General features: G+C 33.6%; 1 protein-coding gene across 2 annotated transcripts in view; it reads left to right on the plus strand.

Moving 5' to 3' along the window:
- LOC145680882 (cytochrome P450 2J2-like) overlaps positions 1-19,075 on the plus strand; it is an 86,444-nt gene that overhangs the window by 15,284 nt on the left and 52,085 nt on the right. Inside the window, exons 1-5 of one of the 2 annotated variants that reach the window (XM_081752029.1) lie at positions 1,647-1,774; positions 11,369-11,453; positions 13,061-13,161; positions 15,588-15,839; positions 18,333-18,742. In XM_081752029.1, the coding sequence (XP_081608155.1) occupies positions 13,080-13,161; positions 15,588-15,839; positions 18,333-18,742 (744 nt within the window). In that variant the 5' untranslated portion in view covers positions 1,647-1,774; positions 11,369-11,453; positions 13,061-13,079. Of the gene's footprint in view, positions 1-1,646; positions 1,775-11,368; positions 11,454-13,060; positions 13,162-15,587; positions 15,840-18,332; positions 18,743-19,075 lie in introns of those variants that run through there. The other variant, XM_081752030.1, reaches the window with a different exon arrangement.

The following is a 19,075-nucleotide window of genomic DNA, read 5'->3' on the forward strand; positions in this document are numbered from 1 at the left end:
TTGTTTTTTGTTTTCAATTTGGTTAGCCGTGGAAATGAGTGAACTATCCATGGTATGGAAACATATTCTCCTTATACATCTCTACATATCACGTATTCCATCCGTGACGTGCACTTACTAAAGCTGTGCGACATATTTGGATCGTTCGTATCATTTTGCAACATACCTTACTAGGGAATGAGGACCATGCGCTAACAAAGAATACACTGGAAAATGAAATATAACAAAAATTAAAATAAGATAATAATCGATACAAATGTAGAGGATGAATACATGTCCGACCATCGCCAATTATGGTGGAAGAAGCTATTTGTTTACTTCTTCTTGACCAACCACTAAGAGCATTTATAAATCTATTAGAGCAATTAGTACATTCAAATTCACGAACGACGACGAACCGAAGGGTACGAAGGTATGGTTGCAAGTAACAACCGTATTCATAATAATATAGTTCAACTAAACATCGGTGAAAATATTGGGGATATTAGAAATGATCCAAAACTGAATAGTTTATAGATTTTGAAATACAGATAGAAGATTAAACTTACAAGAAACGACAAAAATCAGTGAAATTTGACGTTATACTAAGCATAGTTTGGGGGGAGGGCGAGCATCCCCGGTAGTGATACTTTAGCTGACTTCTTTAGGGGGAACAAAATGTGATTAAGGGGGAAAATCCCTCATCACCGGTAATTCGCACCCTGCTATTGACTCGTATATTATTGACTTTATATATCGAAAAAGTCTATTTTTCTATTTCCGGAACGCTATAGTGCGCAAAAGTTGCCGTTGTTGTAGACAAGAAAAAACCCAAAAGGAAAAAGTTTTATTTACATATCTTCCGGTCCCGCATCGCCGTTGAAATTTGAAGAATCCGGTAAAAACAGTAAATTTTCAATATTTTTAAAAAACGACTAAAGAATATAGGACGAGAACCCTATACGACATAAAAGTTTCTTCCATTGTGTAAAAATAACCTTGAAATAAATAAACTATATTTATATGTTATCTTCTGGTCACGCATCGCTATCAAAAATTTGCAAAATTTGAGAATTTAACAAAATTTGAGAGATTAACATGTTTTTTCTTCTTCTTAAAACAAGTAAGATAAGAACACTACTCACCACGAGGAGGTGTCTGCACTTGGAGTTCCACTACCAACCAGCTATCCAATGATTAGGGTGTATTATTTACAATTGTATTTACAAATTTATAATTTCACATAATTTGTCCCCTACAAATTTCCCTTTGCCACTTATTTTTTCCATTACTAATAACTTTAAACTCTGATTTATGCGGGGGCAGCGGTGGCACAGTGATAGAGCATTAACCTCTTGTGCATGGGGTTTTTGGTTTGATCCCAGCTCGCGCCAAGTGAGTTTTGTGGTGGACAAGCACCGTGTGTGGGTGGTTTCTTAGGATTTTCCCATATCCTCCCACTTTCTTCACTCCACCATTTGATTCATTTCACATCATCACCGTCTGTTTTTGCCTAACTAGCATGAACGTGGGACGTAATACTTAAAAGATTCCATTTTTTCATTTTTTCTGATTTATGCGAAAATGTAGGCGTGGTTGATCTTGACAAAAGTGTACCTCACTTCCGACTCAAAAGTTCCGTGCCCCGCTAACCTATCCCTATACCTGAGCGCATTACTTCATATTTGGACAAGGTGCAATTCGGATGTTGATCTGTACCCCCAGATATTAAAATTAAACCTAAAAAAACATTTTGGAATCGATAATAAGATATAACCGGATTGATTATGAATACGTAAGTTTTGTTATTTGTGATCGGTAATTTTAGATTAAAATATGTGTCTGTAAATACATAAAACCTCGAATCAACATGTCTAATGCAAAATTCAACTATCTCAGTATTTATAAATGGGTAACTGTGTTTGAAGTAACTGACAAGATAAACATTTAAATATTAAACTATTTCAAACCCTGTTTCAAAGAATGGACGGATTGAGTATAGCCCGTTCCCCCCAGTGATTTTAAACGAATCATAGTAATTCTGACGATTCATATTAGTTCATAATGAATCGGAATCGCTTGTTATAAAGATTTAGGATGTAAATCTTGTGGTAAGGAAGTTTTAGTAGTAGTAGTAGTAGTAGCGGTAGTAGTAGTAGTAGTAGTAGTAGTAGTAGCGGTAGCAGTAGTAATAGTAGTAGTTAGTAGCAATAGTACTAGTAGTAGTAGTAGTAGTAGGAACGGGTTAGAAGCCCCGCAGGGGTAGGTTGGGTTCTGTTCTCGATATAAGTAGTAGTAGTAGTAGTAGTAGCAGCAGCAGTAGTAGTAGTACCGGTAGTAGTTAGTAGCAGCAGTAGTAGTAGTAACAGTAGTAGTAGTAGTGACTTCCAGTTCCGGTGACAAAGAACTGGGGGAGTGGCTATACACAAACCGAATGGACAAGTAATGTGCATATGGATTGGGAATCGATTATGATTTGTAATTATGACTACATCAGACGTTTAATGCTAACTTTGAAAACAGCTTCAAAGGAACCTAATGGAAATGAGTTAATATTAAGAAATATGAATAATGTAATGAAAAGTATTTTACGATTATGTATGTATGGTGAATATTGAAAGATAAGAATAAGAATACTTAATGAATATGTTCAAAGGTAAAGCTATTATTTAGTTAAAGCTGTTAAAAAGTTAGAAGAAACAGGATAAAAGTCAAACATTCATATGTTGTTCTGTATGTACTTGTCTGCATAATCTGATTAATAATGCACAGCTTGATGTAATCACCAGTTATCCATATGTATGTCGAGAACGGCATAATCCTGTACTTCACTGTGGGAGTTTCTTATCAGTACACCGAACCACCAATTTGTTTACAACTTAAACACGTACCTGTGTGAATAGGAATATTACAATCGTCATCGAACAAAAACTACCATAGCAACAAGCGGCTTTGCAATCGATTCAGTGTATCAAGAGATTACATCACACCCGCAACACTGTACCAAAACCGGAAGTGGTTGAAATTTACCAATACTTTCGGTTTCAATGCTGATTTCCATAGAGCAAAAACTGTAAGAAATATGGAGAAGTTCTTTCTTTCCAATCGATTCAGCGTCCCAGACTCCTTGGTTAACCAACTATTCAAGCCGGAAGTAGCAGAAATCAATCATTTCCGGTTCCAACTTTATCACCATAAGACAAAAATAGTAACAGATAGCCATAAGTAGTTTCATGCAGTGGATTGAGCTCTTCAAGTAAACATATCGCCATTCACATCATTACTAAAAACGGAAGTTGTTGAAATTTGTTATTACTTTGGCTGTAATATTGAATTCAGTATAGCAGAAACAGTAGGAGATACCTAGGAGCAGTTTTTGCAATCGAATCAGCGTCCCAAGGATAGGTTTTATCTCCGCTAACCTTACATTCAAACCTGAACTGATAGAAGTCAACTATTTCCGGTTTCAACGTAAATCGCCGTAGAAGAAAAGGGTAATATATAGCGATAAGCGTTTTTTCTAATCGACTCAGCGTCTCAAGACAACATACTATTATTACCGATAACAGTCTGTTCAAACCTGAAGTGGTTGAAATTTACAACTGCACCCGATTATAATACTTATTTCCATAGAGCAGAAACGATAAGATATATTAAAAATCTGTTTTTGACACAGGATTAGCGGCCCGAAAAGTCATTTTGTGTTGAGTTTTATGTATATATTCAAAAAGGAAGTGAAGAAAATATGGGATTTCCGGTTACAACATTGATCGTATAATGGATAAAACGGAAATAGATATAGACAAGCAGCTTCTTGATGTGAATTCAGTACCACAGGAATATTTTTCACCTCTTTTGTAGTTGATCACATCATTTCCAGAAGATGTGATTTTATTCCTCTATTGTAACCGGAAATGATAAATATCAACCAGCTCTTCCGGTTTCAATATTAATGTCTACAGAGCGAAATCAATAAGAAACAGCGAGTAATGAATGGTCTTCTGCTATGAATTCAGCGTCCGAGGAACAGGTTCTATCTTTGATCTTATTTCTATGTTTCAATTGTAGTTATCAGGTACTACTTCAAATTTATGTATTGAATTCGCGTAGTTTCACATAATGAAACGAAACACACTGGGGCATATTTACTTTCGAGCAGCAATAGGAGAGAAGAGAGTATAGTGATCGTGAAAATAGTCGAATTCGAGATATCGTCGGATTTACACGTTTCATGAGTTTTACATATTGAAGAAGTAATTTTTTGATGTTTGTCCGTCTGTTCATCTGATGTACTCATCTACAAGTCATATCGTTAAACACATCTGCATCAAATTTTTAACCTTTAGTTTTTTATGTGATTCTACAGATGCTTTTTATTAAATTTTCTTCCTACATCCTAAAATAAGGGTAGTACACTGAAGGGGAATCTTACAAAAACGTTATTTTCTCAATAACGACTCTAACGACTTTGTTCATCTTTCCTAAATCAATACTTCGTTACCAACCTTATACTATACTATAGTATAACTCGTTCCTCTGGGAAAGAAAATCAGAAAAACTCTTGGAGATGAATTTTTCAAAGACGATTTTCTCAGAAATAACTCAGCCAATTTTGTTCATACTTCATAAATAAATGTTTCACTAACAATCAATATGGTATAAATGATTTACACGCTTACACTTGATCGTGCATTGGGCAATGATATTGCTATTGTTGAGCATGTCTTCTCTTTTGTGCACGCTTGAAATGTTTTCTACACGTTACACGTTCTCTGACATTTTCAGCCCTTTTCTCGTGTATTTATTATAGCAGTGCTTTTTATCTTTTATTCTGACTTTTTCTTGTTTTTTCACTATTTATTGTTATATTTATATATTTTCTTTATTCCTACCATCATTAGTATTTATTGTTATCGTCATATTTTTATTACTTATTGGTATTGTTCTATCTTTACTAATTATTGTTATTGTTACATACTTACTATTTATTGTTGTTATGTATTTGTTATTCTCATATATTTTTCATTTTACCTCTTCTTAAAGTCTTTTTCTTCTCTTGTTTAGCAGTATTTTTGTTATATTTGATATTTTTGTTTTTTAATTTTATTTATGACAGTCGTGTTGGTTGTGACGGGGACAAATAGCCTCGATACTAACGTCCTCATTAAACCACAATCAATCAATCAATTACTGGATTTTCTGTAAAACGATTCCCGACTTAAAACCCGAAGATATTTTTCCGATAAAAATGGTTCTGGTTCTAGAACCGAGACCATAGTTTTGAGAATATACTGTATATAGGTTCTAATTCTGGAACCGCAAGCGGTTTTTTTTTTTTGTTGTTTTTTTTTTTTAAGATGGGTTTCTCGTTTCAGTATGGAAATTATTAACTTTTTTCTGAGAATGTCGGCTCTGTTCTGGAGCTGGAACTCATTTTTACTTTATTTCCAATCACGTTAAAAGTATTATTATATTATTTAATAAGGGCAGGTGTTTAAAAGGGTTCTATGAGGCAGGCTAACGCAAGTAATATCCAAGCCAGAACACCTGAATAGAGGGAAACATAAATCGCCGTGACCTATGCTAAGTTCTCAAGTCTCTCACGTACATCAGTCAATATTAGAGACTCCATATTAAAGTGACTAAATTTTTTGTTCAATCCATCCTCATTCCCATACAGAAATAATTCTTCATAATTATTTTATTAATCTTTATTTTAGTATCAATGAAAAAAAAGTGACTTTGTGACTACCTTACAGAGTTAGCCATTCGTATTGCGTTTCTATCCTTCTGTTCTTCGAATTTTAATAATGCCTACAATTGTGAAATGCAAGCTGGAGCTTTATCTTGAAGCGGCATTATGATCTTTACCCTGAATAAAAAACGTTGAAAAGTTGTACACTGCAAATATCAAAGGGGAGACATAATTTTAAATACCTTGTAATACGATAAATTTAACAGTGTTGCAAACCAATTTATAAAATTGATTAATTTCAATTAATACTTCGTCATATTATTATATATTTCAAGTCTATATATTTAACTAACATTTATTATTCACTGGTCCAAAATAAAAACTCTGTAATATCACAAACAGTAAATCTTGAAGGCTACGCAAGTGGAACGTATAAGTTAATACACATCCACAGTTTTGTAGTGTCAAATACTTTGATCATGACATGACATATTTTGAATAAATAAGATCAAAGACAAGATATTGAAATTTTTATTTTTTTCTTTTTCTTAAACTTTATTTCGAAAAACTGCTTTGCTCTTCAGACCTGATTGTATTTTAATCGACGAAACAAATATTTCTGTATTTCAAGCAATGTAAAAGAAAACCGTTAGATGATTAGTTATCCAGTTAAGAGTACAATTTAGTATCCATCTAATTTACCAAGTGTTGTCACCTAAATGATTCAATTATAAAAATAAGAAATAAACGAGAAACTACATGTCTATTGGAATGGACATTGAGTCTGAAAGGGTTAGTTAAGTATCATTTCGAATCACGTAGACGATTTGCTAAAGGCGTAAAGAACATAACGCTGTTTGCGTTAATTTGATATCCCAAACCGTTCCACAGATATGGAAAACATAGGTACAGATTACTATACTGCTTAAAATGACATATTTGTGAGAAATTTTTATAATACTCGGTGCTTTCCTTAACTTCCATGGCATCGCAGCATTAATTTTTGATAGTCATGATTACAACAAGTTCTCACAGTTGCATAATTTTAAGCAGTATTGCCAACTTCATCTAATTGCTTTGGACGGCATTGTGATTTTTACATTTGTTGTATACAGTCTACCTGATTGGGTGTGATATTTATATAAGCACTTTTTCGAAACGTAATCTTTTGATAAAACTCAAATTTTCAGTCAATTGTGATTTTGTTCTTATTGTATGGGAGTACGCTGGGTTCGTGGTAGAATGTTTATCTCTGTTGCGTGATGTCCCTGGTTCTATCCCCTGCCAAGTAAGTTTGTGGTGGACAACACCGTGTTCATGGGATTTTTCGGGGTACTTCCTTTTCCTCGTACATTCTCATTCTACCAACTATTCCATAATTATTCACTTGTCTAAAGAGCATAATCGTGGGACGTTAAACTGAAAGATTTAATTTCATTTGTTCATATTTATTCGAAATATGTCATATAATGGTCATAGTACTCAACACTTTGAATGTGAACTCAATATTTTGAATGTATATTGCCCTGTCCGCCTTACGTTATTGCTGTTGTATAGGCCTCCAAAATTTGGATATTTGTGACACTGTAAAGTCCTTAGTTTGTAACACTGAATAATAAATATGGTGTGGCAAGTTTTTTGTTAATAATGTAAAATTGAAAATATGGTATATGATAACCTGATGCAGTACCGTTTGAAAAAAGTAAAATTTTACGTTCGTTGGGCAACACTGTAAATCTGGTGGTGTTGCTAAGCATATTAAACAAAATTCCTCTGTCGATATTTGCATTGTACAAACTTTCAGTTTTTTATCTATTAATTTAATAGTTATAAGTTTAAAGGTGTTTCGAGATAAATAACTCATCCTCTATATACGACTTCTTCGTTCTAACACCTAAACTATGTTTCCAACTTAAGGTTTAGTTTATGTAAATATTGTAAATAACAATTCCATGGAATAAAAACTAATCATTATATTTTCAGTACAGTTATGGCCAACACTGTTCATATTTTTACTAAAACATTTCTTAACATTATCTATTAGCTCTTCAAACAATTACAGAATCCATGCTCCCATCTTTTTCCTAGCCTACTTTCTTTCCTATCAAATGATCACTTTTCTTTAATTGTTGATTTTTTTAAAAATATTTTTTCTTCAGAATATATCAGTGATTTCTCGTATTATAATGGTAAAGAAAAGTGAAGAATATTATTATTTCTTAATTAAAAACAAATTGTTTTTAAAAAGTCGAAAATTTTCAAGGCAAAATTGCCATGAAAGAATTTTCCTTCTTTTCTTTTTAAGCAGAATCTGTTTTACGGAGGTATTGCCTCTCTATCTGTGATCTATATTGGCACGGTAGAAAGAAACAAACATGCCAGAACAAACAGAAAGTAAAGAAAATGATAGAGAGTGGCGGTGAGGACTTTGCTGTTCTTGGATTATATAAAGGTGTGACTGTATAAGCTGCACATATCGGTGATTAAAGTAAAGAATATATATCTACATTTCCAACTGAAATATAGATATATACTATATACAGTATATTTCTAACTTCCATGTAAAAAAAAAAAAAAAAAAAAAAAAAAAAACCATATAATCAGAATTAGGCAACATGATTCAGTAATAATTCTAATTTATTTGTAATTTGGACCCAAGTCTGACATATACGCAAAACTTTTCCTGCAAAAAGTAATAAGGATTTTTTTCTTAATAGTAAAAGGAAAAATGCTCATAAAATGAAAAACAAAATGAAATTAGGAGAAAAATATATTTGTAAACACAAATTTTAGTGTTTTTTTTTTTTTTTTTGGTTATTTGTTAATTTTTATTAATATGTTACTTGTTTAGTTAACTAGTTAAATTATTTTCAATTTTCTCCAGTCAATCTTCTTAAATAATATGTAACCCACCAACTTGGTGTTTGTATTCCTAACAGAGCAAAGCAGTTGTACATGCAACCCGAGTTTATTTTTCCTCCATTCACAATGCTCCTAAAGCTATCTTAAAGCTGGATTTTCGCAACGCATTTAACGAGCTTCGCCGGGACTCCATGCTCACTACAGTGTTGAATGAATTTCCTTCAATCTATCCATATGTTTACCAATGTTACGCTCAACCCAGTGATCTATTCTTAGGTGAAGACACTATTTCATCCCAGAGAGGAGTACAAGGCGATCCCCTGGGCCCAGCACTCTTTGCTATTACCATTCATTCCTTAGTGAAATCAATCAACACTGAATTAAACATCTGGTACTTGGATGATGGGACTATCGCTGATGAACCTGATATAGTTCTTTCAACTCTAGCACAAATAAATGAGAAGGCATCTGCACTTGGTCTACATTTGAATTTTTCAAAGTGTGAAGTTGGATTTCTTGGGTCAGATAAAGCCAAGTTCGACCTATTATTTAAAAAAAAATTGACGAAGCTGCCCCAGGAATACGTCTTCTAACTAACCAGGATGCTTGTCTTCTAGGCGCTGCTCTCACAAAGGAAGCATTTACCAATGTCCTGTTAAGCAAAATATCGAAGTTAGAATATTTTTTGTCTCGCCTCGCCTCGATTTCTCTCCATGCAGCTTTCTTTCTTCTACGTGCCTCTTTATCGATCCCTCGTTTAAACTACTTCTTAAGATGCTTTCCATCTTGGAATGAGACTCCACTACTGGAAAAATATGATCTTATCCTTAGAATGGGTCTGGAGTCAATTTTGAATTGCTCCTTGAGTGACGACTCTTGGATGCAAGCATCCTTACCTGTTGGATTAGGAGGTCTTGGTATTCGACGAACCGTTGATATGGCGATTCCTACCTTTTCAGCGTCCTACCACGGATCTCTTCGTTTAATCGAGGCTCTCCTTCCACAAGGTTACCACCTGGACCCAGATGAAATAGTTCAAGAAGGCTCAAGTAAATGGATAAATATAACAGATACGGACCTTCCAGAAATCAGCAAAAGAGGTTTTCAGGCATCTTGGTACACACCAATAGCAGCACATTTTCATGAACTTCTTTTACAATCCGTTACTGTTCCAGAGGATAAAGCTAGACTGCTTGCTGCGTCATCCCCCCATGCTGGGACATGGTTAAATGCGTTAACGTCCCCCCAATTAGGTCTTCACATGTCTAATGAAACCTTTCGAATCGCAGTAGCCTTAAGACTAGGTTCAAATGTTTATGAGCCACATCGCTGTCCAGCCTGCGGGGATCAAGTTACCCAACGTGGCCTGCATGGCCTCTCATGCATGAAGACCATTGGCAGGAACACCAGACATTCATCTGTGAATGACATCATTTTGCGAGCCCTCACAACGGCAAGAATTCCTTCCATTCGTGAACCGTCAGGCTGTTGTCGTTCTGATGGTAAACGACCTGACGGCATGATATTAATACCTTGGATGAGAGGCAAATCACTAGTGTGGGATTTTACATGTTCGGACACATTTGCCCATTTAAGCCTCCCATTGACTATTATGAATGCTGGAGAAGTTGCTAGACGTAGAAAGGCAGAAAAGGAAAGGAAATACAACAATCTCATCGACAAATTTATTTTTGCTCCAATAGCCATCGAGACCAGTGGGGCATGGGGTTCTAGAAGCCTTGATTTTATCAGAAAGGTAGGCAGACGCATATCTATCGTTTCTGGAGATGTTCGTTCAGCATCCTTCTTAATACAACGTATATCCATTGCGGTCCAACGAGGCAATGTTTCGTCAGTTCTTGGTACGTTGCCTCCTGGAAGGGAACTGGAGGAGATATTTCTTCTCTAGTAGAGTAAAGCTGGGCAAAAGGCCGCACTTAATGTTCAGCGGGGCAAAAGTCCTTCAGTTAATGGGTAAAGAGACGCATAATTGTGTTTGATAATATCATAGTGTAAAATGCAGACTTTTTTCTATTACAAACTAAAGTAAATTAGCGATATGAATGTTACCTTGAAATACTAAAACTATTTCTTATGTTTGTATCTGGTAGTTTCATAATCTGATGTACTTTCATTTATTTTCGATAATGTGTGTATATATTTTAATTTATAACGCGTTAGTTGTGAAGTCCATATAAATATGCAACCCATTATCTTAACTTTGACAGATGAAAATATTCTGATGATCGCAATAATAAATTGTTTCATTATTGAAAGTTATAATCTCATTGTTTTATACAGTATTTTTCTGCATATCACTTAAAGCAAAATAAATAGGTAACGTTGAAATGAAACAAGTAACCACAATCAGTTATATAAAATTCTTACATCGGTTTGCTTTCGAAGTACACTTTCTAGAATTTATTGAGCATTTAAGAAAGAGAAACAAGAATTGTTGAAGTACAATCTACAAATGGAGATAATTTGAATTATTTTGAATGTTAATTATGAGATTCATTCCTATAATCATAAATATCATAATATCTTAATAAAAGACATATGATCAGAAAATTGAATCTGAAAACTCGCTACTGACTGGAGTTCTCTTTCTTGGAGGGCAACTCAGTATTTGTTTATTGGTATACATTGTTTTCAAGTTCTAAAATTTCTCATTAATATTTTTTGAATAAGTGTTTACATTCTTAAGAAGTTCTCTTCTGTCTTAAGCAGAATGTCATTGGGTTTTCGAAAGAAGAAACTGAACTGCATTAGTGTTTTTATTTCGAAGTAAAATCAGTAGCTTAATAGACATTACTTTTTGTATGTCTTTAGGTACTACAAGCAGATACCAAATAAAGAGTTACCTATCAGAAATATTCTATGATAAAGGAAGAAAAGGAACTGAACCGTATTCCACGTAAGTTATTAAATTTCTTTCCAAATAGGTAATTAATGGACTTCTTCTTCATTACTGAGTCACTAATAAAAATAGTTATTTCTTTTAGGAATTATATTTATTTTACACCACAAATTTAGTCAGAGTCTCTGTTTCATCTCTTTAAGAGCACATAGATCGGAATGAGCTTCTTAACAAATGGTGATAACATTCACACTAGTTAAAAATGTTATTAAGAGAACAAATAATGTGTGCATGGAATGAATGAAACTTTGTTTCAAGGAAGCTCGGTATTTATAAATTTCCAAGTAATAAAATTAAGATTCGCAAGTTATAGATAGTTTAAAACAGTTTCAAAGTTTTCTTAAAAAAAAAAAAAAAAATGTTTATGTGTAATAATTTTAATGAAAAATAATTATCATATATACAGAAGTTCATAAAATATCTTTATACTTTTAAAACAATTACTACAAAGGCAATTAATGAGATGTTAATGAAATTCTTCCTATATGTTTAGTCGTTATCAAGGTTTGGAATCACATTGCTTTGGTATAATTTCAAGTATCCTGTTGATGAAAGATTGGCTGTTGAATGAATTCCTAAACAATGATTCGTCCTCTACAAAAGGCAAAGTGTTTTATTGAAACAAAATGCAAAGTAAACGAATACATAAATTCAGCGAAACTATAGGATTAAGTACGAAAAATGTCCATCGTTACGTCCATTAATTCGTGCATGATACAAGACATTTATAGGGGCAGTATTGGATAAAGAAAACAGTGAATGAGATAGAATATCGGAGGCTATGTAAGTCAACCTTTTGCTTATTTTCCTAGAAATTCCATCTGCACTGCTAATAGACAGTTACAGCTACCACATTTTAGCAGGGCACAAGGTCGTACACAAGAACTTGCGATCGCACGCATATAAAATACAACTCTTACGCGCTCTTGAGCCAAATAATGAGCCAATTAACTATAGACAATTAAAGTAGAAGAGTTTATACTTAACATGCTGGAACAAATGTCTAAAATTGCAAAGAAACTGAACACACATAACGCAATAATCAGGAGCTCAGAGAAACTCCATGTGACAAGAGAACTTTAGCGAGATAGATCATATGCAATTGAATCATACATAAATCCAGTTTGCTACAACCCTGGCCACCTCATTCACCAGACGTCACTCTCCTGGACATCCTTCTATGGAGTTATGTTAAAGACATTGTGTATCCAACAAAGATATGCTGACAAACGGCCTGAAGCAATAAATCACAGGTGCCATTGTCATTGCCACCATTGATGACGTCATGCTAAAAGAATGGCAAGAAATCGATCACCATCTTGATAAAATTGTATTAAATGAGGCTAATTAAACTTCAATATACATGTATTCTTCATTTTATAATAATTTCCTCAGACCTACATATTCATTGGTTTATTAAACAAAATCTCGAAGTTGTAAACAGATGTTATGAATACCCATATGTAGATAAGTAGGTAGGTAGATAAATAGATATAGGTACATGTAAATGAAAATGGAGTGTAAGTAGACATATTGCTATCGATGTTAATTTCATTATCATTTTTATTTCTTGACATCTATTAGATTGCTTTTTTTATTTTTAGGTTATAGGTAATATCGAAAATGTTAACTGCAATACTTATTGTGATTCTCCTAGCTATCTTAGTTCTCCTGTGGCCAAGAAAACCTAAAGATTTTCCTCCAGGTATGTCTATACTTATTACTTATACCGTTTAAACTTTAATAAGACCATAAATTGCTCACATGATTAATCCGAAAAATGATAAATTTTATTCAAATTTTAAGTTATATTTTAACTTTTAGAAATCTTAGCCCTTATATTTTAGAACCTCATTTTCTGTAAGTTATCATGATATTCTAAATATACGCTGTTTGTCTCCCCCCTCCCCCTATGCATGTGTATTTACAAAACAATGTACTTCGGTTCTTTGTGACTCTGCAGCGACCTTACTAAGTAATCCTGGCTAAAAAAGTTAGTATTGATCGTTTTTCACTTCACATCCCAATTTAAAATATGTATTACGTTGATGTTATGACCAGATGACCTGAAAATTAAATTTTACTATTTAGTTTGCAACACTGAATACTAATCCCCGTGTTGCTACACGATATGTCCCATTCTTTCTTGCTTTCAATACTATTGAGTGTATTCTTGCACAGCGCTTTTTTTGTTTGTTTGTAGCCAATAATAGCTAAGAAACATAAATTAGACTACTCCATTAATATAGCATAATGACAGAAATTGGTTAAAAGCAATAATACAAAACAAAAGAAAAATAATATTATTTATAAGCTCTACCATTGAGCTTCATCGGAAAGGAAGGGAAAAGTAGGAATAAAAGATGGGCTAGGAAGAGAAATGAAGAGCAGCAACTCTAGCAGTCAGAACTTTCCCCTATTTCTATCTGATGAAATATCAGCGAAAGCTTGTTACAGTAAAATTACATTTTATTTGAATTTGTGATTGTATTTTAACTAATTTCTGGTGTATATATATATAATAAATAATTGCGTTGAATAATACATTAAATAATAATATATATGTCATTCAATCATTATATGTATATAAAGAGCTCTTATAAAGTCCTTGCTATAAAACAAATGGTTATAACTTCTTTTTCTTTTTAATAATGATATTGTGGTGAAATACGTTTTAAATTGTGCGATGATCTGTAAATTTTTGGTTGGCAACACTATCACAATGACGAGGTTGATAACACTGGTAACAACAAAGGTCATGGAAATGGTACAAGATAAAGCACAATGAATGTGTTGGTATGAAGAACTGAAATCAGGTGTGTTGGTGCAGGGAAACTTCAGATGAATGAACAAAATAGTACTTCCTGATGTCAGGAGTATAAAAAGTTGGCACAGCAAATTTCTGGCTAAGGAGGAGTGTTAGAGTTTTGCAAAGAAGTGGTCGGCCGCCAGTGAGCCTCAAACAGGATGCGAAGGGTTGCCGGCAGCCTAGAGAGAAGTCCAAGAAAAGCTATTCCGCGGTGGTCACTGGAGTTGGGAATCTCTCAGTCAACAACGCGCAAGATAACGCGTAAACATTTGAAAACTAGATCGTACAAGATTAAATTTGTACATGAACTAACAGGAAAAGATCAAGGCACGAGACTGGAGTTCTGTGAATTAATGCTTAAACGACTGGATGATGGCAGGGAACTTCTGCAGTTACTCATGTTCTCAGATGAGGAAACTTTCCATGTTTTTAGGGAGGGTAAACAGGCACAACTATCTTGTTTGGGGAACTAAAAATTCTCATGAATATAAAACGCATGAAAGAGACAGCTTGAAAGTGAATGTGCTGTATCAATGGATTACTTCATAGGCCTATTTTTCTTAGACGAGAACACTCTGACAGGGAGGACATACCTTCAAATGCTTACAAATTTCCTGATGCCCGAATTGGTTAGGTTGGGAATCAAGGATCACATCCACCACCAGCAAGACAGAGTGCCCCACATCTTGCACAAGTCGTCAGGGACAATCTTGACCGTGAGCTCCCTGACAGGTGGATTGGACGCAGAGGCCCTATCCCTAGGTCTCCCAGGCCTCCCGATTGAAAACTCTGTGATTTTTGGAAATTTAGTCACGTTAAGACACAGGCGTATGCGGAAAACCGAAATGACTTGCAGGACCTGAAAGCTAAGATTAGTGAAGTGATCCATGACATTGCTGACTACACCAGACGGAATAGCATTCACTGATTTCGTAGTAGGTTGCAGGAATGTGTGGATGTCAACGGAGCCCAGCTGGAGGTATGGCGATGATGGTGGCGGTGTATATATGGATAATGATACAAAATGTAAGTCTCAATAAAGATCTTAACATTTATTTCACTGCAATATCATTATTTTAAAAAAAGTTATAAGCATTTGTTTTATAGCAAGGACTATAAAACAGCCTTGTATATATATATATATATATATATATATATATATATTTTCTTTAAGTCAATCAAATAACGACTCGTATAGCATAAAAAGAGACTAGATTACAGTAGCCTAGTAGCAGTTCCATAGAATAAGATTCACAAAACTATAAAACAATTGTGAGGTAGGTAATTGCTATTTCAGTATAATACTTTTCCTTTTTGTTTAGGTCCGCCTCATTTTCCATTTGTTGGAGGTTTGTTTAGCATTCTGTTTGGCGGTTATCCAAGTCAAATTGACCAAAGAATTCAAAAGTTTACTAAGCTTTACGGAGAGATTTCAGGGTTATTGTTGGGCCCATTGTCGCTGGTTGCAATAACAGGGACATCAGCTGTAAAAGAAGCTTTAAATTGTGAATTCTTTAATCAACGTCCATCGTATGCACTAAATCAATTAATTAAGAATAGGAAACAAATGCTGGGTAAGTTTCAGTTAAAACAATATTCACTATAACTTATTTCAGTTTTAGTCTTATGATTTTTTATATATATCGTCTATTCCTTTAGTGTATAAACTATGTACAGTAGAAACCCTTTCATCCGCCCTCGGCTGGTCCGCCACCCCGGTTGATCCGATCGTGCTCGAGCCAAACTTATTCTGACTCGTCAGTTACTCACGAGTCCCATTGTCATTTACTGCCGTCGCGGCGTTGTTCTTTACTTGCTATTACCTCATATCCGGTTTAGTGCTCCATCATCTCTTGTATCGTATCTTTCGTTGTACGTGTTTTCTGTACTGTACTGATAATTTTTTAGTGCTTACTGTTTGTTTGTTTTTACCATAGAGAACAATACAATCATTTGTGAGTTCAGAAGTTGATTATTTTACTGTAAATCTGTATTTTTCTGTATTTTCTGATAATCCGACCATTTTTGCGTTCCGACCATACCCCCAGTCCAGAAATGACGGATTAGAGCGGTTCTACTGTATATTATTGATATTCGATAAAAAATAAAATTTAAAAAATACTTTTAAATATATAAATATGTTCTCTAAAGACTTGGTATACATATCTTTCAGCTACAAGATATAACTTACTATTGAAAACTATCACTGAATTTCCAGTATAAAAAAAAAAAATCCTCTTTGGACATATTCAATTTTAGTCATAAAGTTTACATTTTTATAAATAAAATTATACTATGATCAAAACAGTTAATTACTTAAAGTTAAAGGCATTGCAATGTACTTTCACTTATCAGAACAACATATTCTCACTTCTTTTCTGGTGGTTTTGATTATACTAGGTAGATCTTGATGATTTTGGTGTGGTCATTCTAGAAATATGATATAACTTCTTTTTAATATTATGTAAGCAGAATGAGGTTGGAGTTTCAAATACGAGATGTAGAATGTATTAAATAATAATCGTATTTATCTTATCATCGCATCAATCTAAACATTATATCATTACTTTTAACGTATTACCAGCTTATGATATACAATAACAAAGAATAAGAAAGTACGAGACGCACGGGAGTTTTCAGAAATGTATGTTTATTATAAACAATATGTTTCTGGAAACTTTCGTCTGTCTATGAACATCGTGGCTCTCAGTGCTTTAAATGTATGTCTTTGTATATTAGGTGAAATTTATCGTTTAAATAAATGTTTGTTTAAGTGTAAAAACAACAGATTGGTCAGAATAGTACTTATGATGTGTTTTGATTATAAAGTTAAGTACCTTTGTTCAAGTTATTATTTATCGAATATAGCAAATTTACTGTTAGTGTGAGAGCAAAGATGCGAACTTTTGATACATTGATAATGCTCTTTTTTTTCTTTCTAATTACCACATATTGTGTAAGCGAAATTTACGTGATATTAAATGTTATTTAGGATTAATTCCTATTTATGGAAACGAAGCGTGCCAGGCACTTAGAAAGTTCGAAGAAGGCTGAAAGAAAAGTGCCTACATTAGTCAAAGTATACCAACGTAAGCGAACTTATGTCTAATTTCATCCTACTTTAAAATGCATATAAATTTGTTTGGTAAAAACAATGGATCACAAACAAATACACAAAGTGGTGAACATGAGCAAGCGGATTAGGCCAGGGTGTCATTACTTTACTTTGTAACCCTGTGTCATATGGTAAAGTACAGCACTTGTCAGTATTAATTTCTCTTGTAATTTAAGTCATTCAAATTAGAGTCAAATAAATACTTTTCTCTTATAGAACGATGATATTCCATTACTAGTTTTAGCTGAAAAGTTTCATTTTGCCAAAAAAGTTTATTTTATTTTACTCATCCGCAGAAATGTTCTTTCTAAAACTGATATTTTTCTTTCAAAGAGTTCATTTCTTACAATCATAAGTACGATACTTCGACACATAGACTTACAAGAGTGCACATTTCTTCACTTGATTTTACTCTTAACAGTATAGTAAAAGTCGGTTAATTGGTTATTCTATCATTTTAGAATTTTACCATTATTCTATCATTTTAGAATTATCTAATTATTAGAATCTATCTAGTTATTCTATCATTTTAGAATTCTATTCGACATTTTAGAATATAGTAAGAATTATTATAATAAAGGAAAATAGGAACGGGGCGGATGTGGAAATGTCGAGTACTTCTGCTTAACGGTAGAAGACATCTTTAAGAACGTGAAACGAGACTATTTAGATGGGACTTTCAGTTTAACAAAATAAAATAAAAAAGTAATAAAAAACAAAAGAAAGAAGGATTGTATTGCAGTTTGCTAAAAATATGTTGTAGTGCAAGCATGAAGTGAGATTGTAAAAGAACGATGAAAAGCATGAAGTAATTTAGAGAAAGATATCGTGTTAAAATCCCCTGGTGTGAGCATTTGAGAATGACTCTCACTAAGTTTAAAAACTAAAATTATATCTAATGTTATAATTAGTAGTTTGTCGTTGAAGTAATATTTTATAATTGGTTTTGCAGGAATAAGTATGGCAAATGGAGAATTCTGGCGAGAACAACGCAGATTCACGCACAGACACTTAAAGAATCTTGGGTTTGGAAAAACTAGTATGGAGGGAATTATTCTGCAGGAGGTGGAAGCTGTTTTGGAAGCTATCAAAGAAGCAGCAGGTCCAGACTGGAAAAATCCTGTCTGCATGGACAACATTATAAAAACAGCGAATCTCAACGTCCTTTGGCACATTATGTCTGGTATAAGATATGACTACCATAATCCAAGACTGTGGCGGTTGCTTTATCTGGTGGAGGTGTGGAATAGTGTTTTCACCAACCGACCAGTAACAAGTTACATTATACCATTCTTGAAGAGTTTTGCCAGCAAAGACTTGACTTTCCAGGATATCAAGAAAGAAATTCAGGAGTTTGTTATGGTATGTATGGGATACAAATAGTCTAATACATTTTTTACTCGATTATTTGCATTTACTATACAGACAGTAACAAACGCTCAATAGAAAAAAAGAAAAAGAAAAGAAAATCTTTATGGTGATTGGTGATCCATATTATACTATGCGATCCAATAAGCGTTCTTGGAATATGCCAATATTACTGAAAATGATACTTTTGTGTGCTTATTAATTTATGTGTCTTTAGCTTAATTCCTTATGTGTTCTTTACTTATGCCGTTCAATAAGCTGGTACGATATTAATTTGAGTGATGGTAGAATAATTGGTGAAATGAAGATAATGGAAGAAGTAAGAGA

Source organism: Thermobia domestica, chromosome 3 (assembly GCF_964235325.1).
Source record: "Thermobia domestica chromosome 3, izTheDome1.hap1.1, whole genome shotgun sequence".
NCBI classification, from domain to species: Eukaryota; Metazoa; Arthropoda; class Insecta; order Zygentoma; family Lepismatidae; genus Thermobia; species Thermobia domestica.